Genomic DNA, 13,296 nt, shown 5'->3' with positions numbered 1-13,296 from the left:
AAAATTATATTCTCGCCTCCTCTTGAACCACCTCTCGGAGTGGATGGAGGACAATAAAATTCTTAGTCCTCTTCAGGCTGGCTTCAGGAAAAAAACGTCCACCATGGACCAGATCTTCCGCCTCGTTCTCCTTTATTGGAAAACTGTAACCATCGAGAGGGGAAGGCTGTACATGGTGTTCGTGGACCTGAGGTCAGCATTCGACCTAGTTCCCAGGAAAAAATTATGGCAGACCTTAAAGGAGTTAGGCGTTCCGACCCATATATTAAATGCCATTATCAGGCTCCATGAGAATAACTACGCACAGGTCAGGCATGGGAGGTTGGGAGCACTATCATCAAAATTCCCGGTCCTCAGAGGGGTCAGGCAGGGCTGTGTCCTTGCACCAACCCTGTTCTGTCTTTATGTGAACAGTGTCATAGCACATCTTGACACTGTTGTCGACAATGATGCCCCCTGTTTGGGCAGCAGGAGGGTACCCACCATCATGTTTGCAGATGACACCCTCCTGCTGTCAAAATCTCCGATGGGGATCCAACGGATCCTAGATGGATTTGGCCTTTTCTGTAAGCAACATGGTCTAGAAATTAATACAGAAAAGACCAAGTTTATGATATTTAATCCATCATCTAAAACCAGACCTAATCCTTCTCTGAGCACTGAAAGATTGGAGAGGGTGAATACCTTCCAGTATCTGGGGGTAACTCTCCATGAGAATTTATCTTGGGAACCTCAGGTGACTAGAAGTCGGCTCAAGCTTTCTCAACTGTCAGGGGGAATTCTGAAAGTGGCAAATTCCTCTACATACAAACCTATCAGTCCGGCAGTTGAGATGTATAAGACGCAAGCAAGAGCAGCCGCATCCTATGGTGGAGAACTTTGGGGACACAAAGCGGGTCTAGGAATTGTAAAAGTAGAGAACAATTTCATAAGGCGCCTTTTGGCCCTCCCTTGTGGCACACCCCTTCTCCCCCTAAGATTAGACTTGGGTCTACCCTCCATAAGAGAAGACCTGGAATTAATGCCACTGAGATTCTGGCATAGGCTTTGGTCCACCGCTGAGCTCGAACACTACAGGCAAGAGCTTGCCCATGTCATGAATTATAATTTCTGTGATAAAATCCCGTGGCTGGTTTTTATAAAGAAAGAACTTTACCGACTAGGTCTTCACGAACTATGGGATTCCCCGGAACAAGGCTGTTTCAAGGTGTCACGCAAACACCTTGTGGGTATTTATAGGGAAAAAAGTTTTGCCTCCCTTGTTTCTGCCACCAATAAAGGTATTTTGACTGTTAGATTTTTGGATTTTAAGGATTTATACCAATTCGAAGGGTTTATGGACATAATTTTCCCCATACTAGCTAGAAAATTGTTTATCCAATGGAGGCTAGGGACTCTTCCCATTAAAACATTTACTTACAACTGGACAAAAAGGACGGATAAAATCTGCCCAGGTTGTTGCATTTATGATGAGGAAGAACCCCATATTATGTTTTTCTGTCCTGCATACAATCGACCCAGAAAATACTGGTTAGCTCCTCTATGCAGAAACTTGGGCTTAAGGAGCTATCTCCATTCCCTTAGAATATTGAAAACGAGCACGGCACCCCACATAGTATTTGCAGTTGCTAAATTTTTAATGGCCATGTGGCAGTTAAGGTCAAAATATCTTAAAGACTGATCCTTTTGGCTATGATTCTTAACGCCTTTCGCAATCGGAAATTCTTTTTATACTATGATGGTTTTATGTATTTTACTATGTTCTTAAACTAATGTGGATGCATTTTAATGATATTGTTTTTGCATCTTTTATGGCCAAATTGGCCGAAATAAAGAATTTGATTGATTGATTGATTGATTTATTGATATGAGAAGAGTAAAAACAAGAACTGATCCTGCTGGGTTAAAATATGGAGGAACCTTAGGAACAACCTTGGGTTTTGACTTATAAGGCAGCAAGGCCAAGTCAATTTATAGTAAACACAACAAAAGTACTGCCAATGCTGCACTGGATTTAAAGGAAATGCTTTCGAAAGCATTTCCTTTAAATCCAGTGCAGCATTGACAGTACTTTTGTTGGGTTAAAATATGGAGCAATGACTTAACTCCTAGCGTCTTTTGGCAGAAAAACAACTGTGTGCACGTCTGCCCTCCATTATTTAATCAGTTGCTGCGATCACTTCACTGGCATTCCTGGAGGTTTAAAGCATAATGCTAAAAAGAATACAGCAAGACCAATGCTTATATATTTCCCCCTCCTTCACTTTACCACTGTGACTATTGCATACTTAGGCTGAAGTACTAGATGGCAATGACGGATCTTCAGTGAAATGGAAAAAAAAACTGCCATAAATAATACCAGTAAAGGATCCATTCACAGATTAGAATCTTAGACCCCGGACTCCTTTCCTTGTCCACTGCAGAGAGGATGTGGCATAATGGGCAACTTTGGGCATTAGCTTCGGCGTCGGATCTGACCTGAGGTTCACTCAGTCTCACTCACAGAGTTACAACCTCAGGCAAAACAACGTTGCATAACTTGGTTTTTTGTGTGTCTAGGCTGTTCTGGAATATTTGGCAAACAACAGCAGCGTCTCCCTTACCCCCACCGCCACATCCGCGCACGCTCCCTTGCTAACCGCTGGGGTGCACGAGTAAGCCTTCTTGAGGTCGGAGAAGATTAACTGGTTGCGCTGGTTCGACGCTGCTCACGCCCATTACGCGCTCCTGGCTAAAACGCCAGTTAACGGCACAGTGGCCAAAAGAAGGCCCTTGCTGCTGGTGTGCCAGGGTGTTGGATGACTGATCTTTTCCAGTGTGCGGACTATTTGGTTAAGCCTGAAGGAGGGGCGGCGGGTCTCAAGGCTACAGCGCGAGGCATTGAGGTTCAGAGGCACGCAGCAGGTACGATACATTCTCCACAGATTGCCGAGTGCTGGCCGGCGTCTCGTCCTTCTTGCATTTCGTTGGGGACAGAAGGACATTATAGGGAGGCACACAGCGTCACAAAACACAGCGAGCGCGTGCCGACTCGGGTCGTTGCCTCCGAGTTTGCTGCTATGCTATTTCGCTTTGTGATTGTTGTGAAGCATGCGGCGGCGCTATCTTTACTTTTTATCAGTAAAGTGACTCAGGGCGCCTGTGTTTTACGATGTGCACAAGGAAACTCCGGCACTATTGTGGTGTTTTGCACTTTTTTGTTTGCAGATTATATAGCGCGAACTCGACCCAAGGCTATTGGGGCGCTTTACATTGAGCACCAGTTAGTTTATTCAGGTTTTTTTTTCTTGGCAGCAGGCCTGGTTCGAGCGGGTGGGCCAGGCCCACCTAAACATGAGCCTGGCCCACCCAAACATGAGCTTTGGCCCTCGCAGTGAGGGCTTGAAGGCAGGCGCGCAACGCCATTTCGCTCAACCAACACCCCCCCCCCCCCCCCCCTCCAGTCGTGTGTACTAGCCCGGCTGAGACAGCTTCCCGGCGGGCGCCCACACACAGAGACAGACAGTTTCCGAGATTATCGCAGCCGCACCAGAGTACTTCACAGGTACTTCACAGACCATTTACATGTTTACGAGGCTTTATTTTTTCACCCCTTCATCTCCACTAGGGGCATGGCGAAAGGTGACAATCCTTTCTTTGGCACTGGTAACCTTTGCCTACTGTTCTGCTGCATGTATATTTCTTTTTCTATGCAGCTGCAGGAGAAAAGTTTGTTTATTCTGATTCACCTTTCCTAACCCCTGCAGCTGCTTATCACACCAGGCTGTGACACAAAGTTTGACTAATGGAGCAGATAAGAGAATGTGTTACTATTTGTTTTTCTTTTTAAAATCTGCACAGGCCCAGCAGGACACATACTTCGTGTGTGCTTCATTTAAACAGTTTTTATCATTATCATGGCCGATGCAGGTCAACAATAGAACAATAAAAAAATGCCCAGATAACTGGTGATTAATGATCCTGCTGGAGAGCAATAATTTGTTAGTAGTTTTTAAATGCAGATGAACTGTTTTTTATGTGGCTAGCTCAGTGGGTTAGTTACTGCCTTTGTCACAGAGATCCTTGTGTTACTTGCAGTTCAGAACTTACAATCCTAACATAGGACAGGGACCAATGAACTGTCATCAAAAAGCTGCATGCAAACCTGAATAGTATAGTTAGAACTTCGCTTTTTTTGTTTTGTGATATAGTTAGAACTTCCTCAGTCTTTCATTATTCTAATGTTGCTAAAATTAGTATGTTTGGGCAGATATACATTTTTATCAGTAAAGCCAACCCCCAACCACTGGAGTACTCTTTAAATCCTGAGTTTGTGCTTCTCCAGACCAAACCCTCTTAAAATATACTGCTCACCAGTATGGATGGCATGTGATTCATACACCTTGTAATCCTCATTGGTTTATGTGACATTCCCTGTAGACTGATTTACATACTTGTATGATTCGTTGTCTCTGTATAATGTGTGCCTGGTGTAAAGTACTGACACACACTACACTGATATGAGTAGCACTATAAAACAAATGAAATGCATATGAGAGAGGGGCAATGTAAAGATAAGGGGCACTGTTTGAGGGTGGCATTGAGGGAATCCGAGAGGAGGTCAATAGGGGAGGGGCTATGAAGCGATGAGGGGCACTGTTGGAGGGTGGCATTGAGGGAATCCGAGAGGAGGTCAATAGGGGGAGGGGCTATGGAGCGATGAGGGTCACTGTTGGAGGGTGGCAGTGTGGGAATCCGAGGAAGAGGTCATGGGGTTGAGGGGGACCTAGGGAGAGATTAGGCACTGGTGGAGGGTGGTAGTGAGGGAGTCTGAGGAGGAGGTGATGAGGGGGAGGGGTTACGGAGACATGAGGGGCACTGGTGGAGGTTGGCAGTGACGGAATCCGAGAGGAGGTTAATAGGGGGAGGGGTTACGGAGCAATGAGGGGCACTGTTGGAGGGTGGCAGTGCGGGAATCTGAGGAAGAGGTCATGGGGTTGAGGGGGACCTAGAGAGAGATGAGGGACTGGTGGAGGGTGGTAGTGAGAGAGTCTGAGGAGGAGGTCATGAGGGGGAGGGGCTACGGAGAGATGAGGGGCACTGGTGGAGGGTGGCAGTGAGGGAATCCGAGGAGCAGGTCATGAGGGGGAGGGGCTATGGGGAGATGAGGGGCACTTGTGGCGTGTGGCAGTGAGGGAATCTGAGGAGGAGGTCAATAGGGGGGCCATGGAGGGATGAGGGGCACTGGTGGAAGGTGGTAGTAAAGGTATTTATGGAGAAAGAGGTTATTGGTGCGGCGCCAAAAAAGACTTTCGCATCAGCGCTAAAGCCAACCCTGTCATGGTTTTTCTGCTTTTGTTTATTTAATTAGCAGTCAAGTCATAAGGGCTACTGTGGAACATACTTTAAAGTGCGTGCTAATTATATTTACTGCTATATTCAATGTTTTAAGTTTGAAGGTGATTTTACTAAAGTTTTTACCAGGAAAAATTAAAGTGGAGCCCGATGGTGCCTGATATAGGGCTGGGGCCCAAGGTCAGCTGTGAGATAAGGTGCACTGGAGAGGAGTAGTGGATAATCAAGCCTGTAAGGGAGTGTGCTGCAGAGTCCGGGTTCAGGTGGAGGTAGTAATGAAGAGGGATTCTCCCTGAAGTTACACACAGAGGGAGCCCAAGAAGTGTCACTTGCCTGATACTCCCACCTCAGAAACCTCCTCTTCCCATCAAAGGAACATTACATGGAAAAAACACTTTTTGAGAGTGATATTATTTAGAAAGAGATTTGGAAAAGAGTGCGTTTTACTGGACCTTGTAAGACTTGAGAAGAGATAAAGGAGGGCCCGGAAGCAGGCCTGCCTAGACATATATGCAACAAATCGAGCCCACAGTGGCCCACCCAAATGCACCCTTGGCCCACCCAAATACAAATTCCTGGAGCCGGGCCTGCTTGGCAGGCATGTGGAGATTAAATGATTTACCCAGAGTCACAGAATGTTGAGCCAACGCCGAGGCTCGAACCTGGAACCCCAGCTCAAAATTCGGCAACGTTGGCCTTTATGTCACACCCTCTCCTTTGCACTTGAAACATAATTGGGGCCACATTTTGATTAATACTATGTTAAGGTGACCAGATCTTGTGACCCAAAAACATAGAGGAAGAACTACAAATTTGTACCAATAAAGTGGCAATGAATGACAGCCCTCATCCTCATAGAATCACAGAAGAAGCACTAAGAAAATAAATAAAATGTAATTTTTAAAACCAGCCTCATAACTGTTAATTAAATTGCTTACTCGTAACAGCTGCTTACTAGCCCTGCTTTGAAACATTTAAAAAAGTGTCTCTTACTGTTTTCAGTTTACCCTCTCACAAAACCGGGACATGAGCCAATTTCACCGAAATCTGCTAGGACAACTGGTGAAAACCCGGCATGGTCCGGGCAAATCCCGGACGCCTGGTCACCCTACACTAGGTGGCTGGAGTGCAAAAAAAATAAAAAATCTTTAAAATGGTTTTAATTACAATCGTGACCAATATATGCACATTTGGGAGCAGTTAATGTTTCCCGGGTCCATCCTCATGACCGGGCACGCGTTCTATCGCAGACTGGGTCATGCAAAGACCTGAAGGTTTGGAAAGCATATCAGCTGAAGGGACTCTGCTTTGGGCTGATTAGTAGAGGTGCAGCACAGCAAGAGGTATACTAAAAGGAGATATCTGCAAATAAGATGGTTTTGGATAAGCATAAAAGCAAGTTGCTACTAAGCAGAACTGAAGTGTTCTCATCGGTGTGCTTGTTGTCGTGTTAAACACAAAGTCTTAAGTTTGACTGCTGTATGAGGCTTCAATCAGCCTGTATTTCCATTAAACATAACGTGCAACGCTTTTGAGGTGAATAATAAATGCATATATGACAACAGAGGCAATTCAGGTGGATGTCTCCCGATTTTTGAAGCCAAAAATGATTTGTTGTATCCGTCTCCCGTCTAAAATGCCTCTGCTTCAATATATGTCAGTTGGTAAACTACATTCTCCCGATTTTTCTTTTCAAAATCGCACACTTCTCACTTAAAAATGTTGACATGTATGAATGTGATACAGGTGAACAAGATGTTTTTCATGTGCAGAACTAAGTTGGCCGCGCCAGAGAGCTTTTTTCCATGACTTTTGGCCATGCGGAACATCAGCCGTGCTGCTATGCAACATGGCTAAAAAGACATTGACAAAGCCAATAGCTCTGGGACTTCCGAGACCTATTGGCTTTGCCAATGCTTGTTTTATTTCCACTGGCATTGACATCAAAATATCCGTCTTTCTAAGTGGTGACAATGATAGAATTGCAAATGAAGTGATGAGGGCCTGGCCAATGCAGCTTTGCCCTTGGACAGGCTACATATGAACCACCCAGATCCCACAGCGTACTAAGGATGTTCCAGTGTATTGCTGCATAGAGTCTAGACGTGGTACCCTGGATGACAGGAAAGTCATTAAAGAACAGGTGCAGTGTGTAAAAAATGTTTTATATGACAGGTGTGAATATGCAAACCTAATTTCAGTGACCCACTGCTTTAAAAACACTACTGTAACTAATTTAGTACATCAAACTTTCCATTGCATACAAATTCTCTCCCTCTTGGGCAAGCCTGTCAGAAACATTTTGTAGACCCAGGTAACAAATGTAATGAGAGGCCCTTTCCGGTTTTCTGGCAGCATGAGCACATGCTCAAAATAATAGAAAAAATAACAATAACGAAGGATACCTATGGAGGCAGCGCAAACATGTGGCCCCAACCAGTGGGTCTGATGTTTCCTACATTTTCATGTATATCTCGCAAAATCTGATACATAAATACATTTAGGAGCAGCAGTGCGAAGCGGTGAAAACAGCAGAGCCTGGGCCAAATAGCCGCATCTGCTTGACCTTGTGAAAGTCCAGCTCTTGGGCCTACCAGCACCACCCCTTCTGATCTGTTTCACTGACCAACCAATTCAATGGTCTACTGGTCTTCTTCCCTTCCCTTCCCACAAACCTCTTTTGTTCTAACCTGTCAAGTCTGAAATAAGGTGTAATCTCCTCAAATCTTCCAATCCCAAATCAAGCATAAACCTCTGCACCACCTGGTTGGCTGACATCTTGCACAATGGAAAAAAGCCTGTCGCAAAGGAACTTTCCCGCCCTAACCGTAAGCTCCTCCTTTCCCATGTATGGACCTGCACACCCCAAAATGTCTGGTCAGTTTATTTTCCTCTTTTCGTTGTTGATGTTTGCTTACTCAGTTGTCCCTCTCCAAACTCTTCAGTCCAAACAATGCGTGTAACAGGCTAAAAAATAATAATATTTTCACAAAATATCTTAATAGTGTTCCTGTTTGCTCACACCACATAGTCGTCTCCCGGGTGAGCTGCGGGAAACATCTTTTCATGTAATCCGCAAGTACCTAAATTGCACCTTGACTCCTTTCTTCCAGTTCAGTATCTTCTGGTCATCTGGTTTCACCAAGGCGTTATATTACCTCTTCTTTCAGCTAAATGCTTCAACAATTTCCTCTATATAGATTAATTATATTCCTGCATTTTTCACTTAAGCCCTGTCGTAATACCCGTCATGTTCATCATTTGTGTTTCTTATTAGTTTTCCATAAATGTTCTAGTAGTTCAAAATAGTCTGGACTCCCCAAACTCCAAACTACACTCCTGTCTCGTGCAACAGGCTTATTTTTGTTTTAGAGTTTGGCATTACCAGACAAACCCCTCCCCCCGACTCAGCAGAGAACAGTATTCTCTCCGTGGAAAAGGTGACAGGAGCACCAGCATTGACTTGGGAATTGGTCATCCACACCCTTACTGCTTTGCAACAGAACCTGCTCAAAGGAAATAGCAACTTGACAACCAAAACAAATTTTGGAACCAATAACAAAAAGGAACCTATACTTAACAATTTCCATATTTGGAAAACACAGGTTAGCTTGGAACCACAGGCATACTTGCGTGTAAACCATCTATAGATACAGAACCCGAAAGAAAGTAGTCTTCCTCACTAAACAAACACATTGGTCAGAAAATGTAGTCTCTGAAAGAAACCCCAGTCTAATTTAAAGGGTTCGCCCCTTGATGCTGTCCAGGGAAGCTTCGCTTGAATGCATAGGAACTCAAAATCACCAGCTGTTTACAGAGGAAAATGAACATGACTCTTTCATCACAGGCACAGAGTTTTTTTTTCACGTTGATCTGGGTTTCAAGAAGCATGAGTGTGGCTGTGTTGAAGAGGTTATATACCTATATGCCTTATAAAAACTATTCTGAACTAGCATCCAGCAGGGAAATGTTCTGGGTGTAAAAAGTCGAGTTTGCAATCCGTTCTCGCTTATCGTACCTTGTGATTTTAATTTTTGCAAGGCAATAGTGACATCTCAGCACAACCCGGGCTGGTGGAGCTTCCTGCTGTGCCTCAAGGTAACATCAGTATGTGTCTGAGCCTGCGTCAGTGATAAAGTACAAGGACACATCAGCCAGGTGATAAAACTTTTATCACTGCTTCGAAATGTGATTGGCTCGAAAAGTACAAAGCAGGCCTAATTATGTCTTTCAAAGAGATAGCGGATCTCACAGGGAATCAAGCCGACACTAAAGTATATTCATCAGAAGACGCGGAAAGCATCTATTCACTTATACGTGAAGCCAGATCATTCAGTACCACTCCTGGAACAGTTCAACAATCACTTAGACCACTTGAATATACCATGCGAAAATAAATAAATCAACGCCTGCATGCCACAACCCTGATAGAGTATCACAAGGTCAAAAGGATACCTAGGGGACTCCGGATCGCCCTTAAACCAATGTTATTTAAATTTAACAAATCTTTTATGACACGCTGATACGCTATTCTGAACAAATGTTCACTGGATTTAATTCTATTGATTATTGAGGAGTTATCGAATATTTTGGGGGAATTATCCACAGAAATCCAGACTCTTCAAGAGGAAATCTCCAAACAGATTTATGCAGAGATCAACATGCAAAGGAAGTTCATGATCGCAAATTACGAAAATTCAAACGCGATACCATTGATTATAAACTTGATGAAGTATATACATAGGCAGAAGCATATGCCCAAAAGAGATTTTTTAGAAAACCAGGAGTAAACTCTTCTGAAGAAAGTATCGCAAATGACCAAGACTTATCTTTGCAGAGACCACCAGCACGCACATCATCCAGGCGTACATAGCGGAGAAGGCACATAAAGTAGCGCCAAACAGTCTTTTTTGGAACAGGGACGGGCCTCGAACCACCCACCGGACAACGAACAAGAAGGGGAAAAGTAAAAAAAAAACACAGAAACCTCCAGGCCACAACGGAATCCCAAGAAGACTGTAACTTAGTGATGCACATATCTCATAGAGTCTTAAAGCAATAGGAAATAGCAGTACTCAGTAAAGGCTTGTCCTTTATACCCACATATAAATCCAATGCATTGGAGACTGAAATCGCGTTGTTCAAATTTCTACGTAAATTGCGTCTCAGATGGTTTTTTCATGCATGTCCTACCACATCAACACCTATTGAGACACAAGAAAGATTCCGCCCTAAAAGCAATTTTATGGCGCCTATCTCGCCCAAAAGCTTGGACACATTTGAACTCCTAGTCAAAAAAGATTTACAGCACATACACTATGGTCGATCCAAACACATCAATCTTAACTCACGTGAACAACGAATCTTAAGATCACTTAATGAGGATACCAGTATGATATTCCAGCCAGCGGATAAGGGTGTAGCCATAGTTGTTATGGATAAAACATTTTATAATCTCAAGGTGCAGGAGCATGTACAAGATACTGATACTTATATTCCGTTTACATCAGACCCCACTAAGGAATGTGAGAAGATCCTGGAACAAATTTTAAACCATGCACTAAACATGGGTGTGATCACGGAGAACATCAAACGTTACTTAACATCTACTAACCCCCAAGTGCCACATTTGTACATGTTACCGAAAATGCATAAAAACGCAATTAATCCTCCATTCTGCCCCATTGTTGCTGGATGCGGATCCATACATGAACCCATAGGTCAATACATTGATTATCATCTACAACCTCTAGTCCAAACATGGTGTTCATATGTAAAGGACACAAGGGATTGTTTGATTAAACTTGATAACATCAAGCACCTACTCAACAATGAAATGTTGTTATGTACCATCGATGTGGTATCTTTGTACACATCGATCCCACATGGGGAAGGGCTAGAAACTGTAGAATGGAGCATACTAAACAGCCAGCTACAACAAGATCAGGGCATTTTAAAATAGCGCTCTACATTTTTCTAGTTTCCATCCTTTTTCGTTGAAGAGGCATCTGCCGGTTTCTCAATTCATCAGAATGAAAAGAATTACGTCTAACTCGGAGGAATCTGAGACTCTGATTCAAGAACAAACAGCAAGATACCAGTTAACAGGCTATCCAGCAGACATCTTGGAAAACGCAAAACAACTTGTACACACCAAGAATCGGGAAGATCTATTGAATAATCAACCGAAATCCAAAAATGCACGAGAAGTGTTGGTAATAAAACATTCGGTGGAAGCTGTGAAAATCAAGAAAATAATTTTAAAAACATGGGCAATTATTGAACAGGAACCTGACTTTGAGAAGGTATTCACTGGGAAACCACTTGTTGCACATACACGGTCCAAAAATTTGAGAGAGCTCCTCAAACCCAGACGTACTCAAGTGTCTCAAACATTGAAAGGCATGAGGAAATGCTTCAACTGTGGACAGTGCAGCAACGTTATACTTGGGAATATCTTTCATCATCCTCACACAGGCAAACCCATCAAACTGAAATACAATGCAGATTGCAATACTGAGCGTGTCATATATGCAATACGTTTTCCATGTGGATTGGTATACGTAGGAAGGACCGCGCGGAGAATCGAAACTCGTATTATCGAGCACAAAAGCCGAATACGCAACCATAATCCTCACTCATGTTTAGCAACATATCGGGCAGACACAAAACACAGTATACCTCAATTAAGATTTACCATCTTGGAACAAATCACTAACATTGGCAGTATAGATATTACTACCAAACTGGCTCAAAGAGAGACATTTTGGATAAAATATCTTAACACCATCATTCCTAAAGGGTTGAATGATCACTATGAAATGCTTTGCTTTCTATAAATCAGACATGTTGATATACATGTTGCTGTGATACTTTTTCAGTTACTGTGATACCCTATCAGTTACTATTGTGGCATCTTCAACATTGTAATGCTCACACATGAATTGTATATCTGTGCTTGCACCCACTTTCGTTTTAGCTTTTACCTTCACCTGTTACTTAGATTACTTGTAATATCTTCACATCCCACTACGATGGAATTCACAATTGGAACATTTCTGCTCTCTGTTCAATATATTTTTATATATTTTTATACTCTTACTATCACCGATCGTGGACACGTCGTATTTTTGCTTCACAGTCAATTATTTTTACGTGGCAGTACAATGCAGATGTCACGTGATTCTAACTTCATACACATGAGGTAGTGTATGAGCAATAACAATAAAGTTTGTTCAAAAACTCTTTCATGTATCACGTGACTAGATACGTTTTACGTAACACTAAACGCGACGGATAACGAGGAAGTACGTACACTCTTAATTGGCATTTCTCGTATACCAGCCGACACATACACGGCAGCCATGGACGGGACTACAACGATTGACCACTCTTGCACTTGTTAGGTAAATCTTAGTTAAAATTAGACATCCTTTTGTATCATGATTTCGTAGAAAGCTTTGTTTCTCTAAAAAAGATTTTTTTACTTTTACAGAAAGCTTCGGTATCTATTGTTCACCTGGCTAATGTTTCAGTGGTTTTGAACTTGTAAGTAGGTCATCGGAATATCGTTTTGACATAAAACGCTTTTTGCCGTTTCACTTTTCGTTTGACATCCGTATTTTTTTTTTTGATTTCACATCGTCACACTCGTTTACCTGCAAAATAAGCTTCAGCAATTTACACAGAGCAGGTAATTAGAGTAGTTGCTTATGTTTTTATTTTTTAACCCATACATCGGTACTTAGCAATTCTGTGATTCACGCGCTTTTCACAGAACACAATTCACTGCGTAGATCAACAACGTCATGCACTGTTTTTATAATGTATAGACATCGCTCGGGGTATTCTTTCACACTACTTAGGGTAATATCTAGTCTTCAAATACAATGCGTTTTTTACGTGAAACTCCATATTTAAGAGCACAAAAATCTTTGCTTCTTGTTTCTCTTCGAATAATTC

General features: G+C 42.8%; 1 protein-coding gene across 4 annotated transcripts in view; it reads left to right on the top strand.

Moving 5' to 3' along the window:
* The first annotated feature begins 2,579 nt into the window (after window positions 1–2,579).
* LOC146856384 (retinol dehydrogenase 16-like) overlaps window positions 2,580–13,296 on the top strand; it is a 102,259-nt gene continuing 91,542 nt past the window's right edge. Inside the window, exon 1 of one of the 4 annotated variants that reach the window (XM_085654501.1) lies at window positions 2,580–2,904. In XM_085654501.1, the coding sequence (XP_085510627.1) occupies window positions 2,799–2,904 (106 nt within the window). In that variant the 5' untranslated portion in view covers window positions 2,580–2,798. Of the gene's footprint in view, window positions 2,905–3,435; window positions 3,545–13,296 lie in introns of those variants that run through there. The other 3 variants (XM_085654504.1, XM_085654503.1, XM_085654502.1) reach the window with 3 other exon arrangements.

The sequence above is a fragment of the Triturus cristatus genome, chromosome 4_1 (genome assembly GCF_964204655.1).
Source record: "Triturus cristatus chromosome 4_1, aTriCri1.1, whole genome shotgun sequence".
In the NCBI taxonomy this organism is placed as follows: Eukaryota; Metazoa; Chordata; class Amphibia; order Caudata; family Salamandridae; genus Triturus; species Triturus cristatus.
Note: the sequence above shows the minus strand (reverse complement) of the source record. Positions and strands in the feature narration are given on the sequence as shown.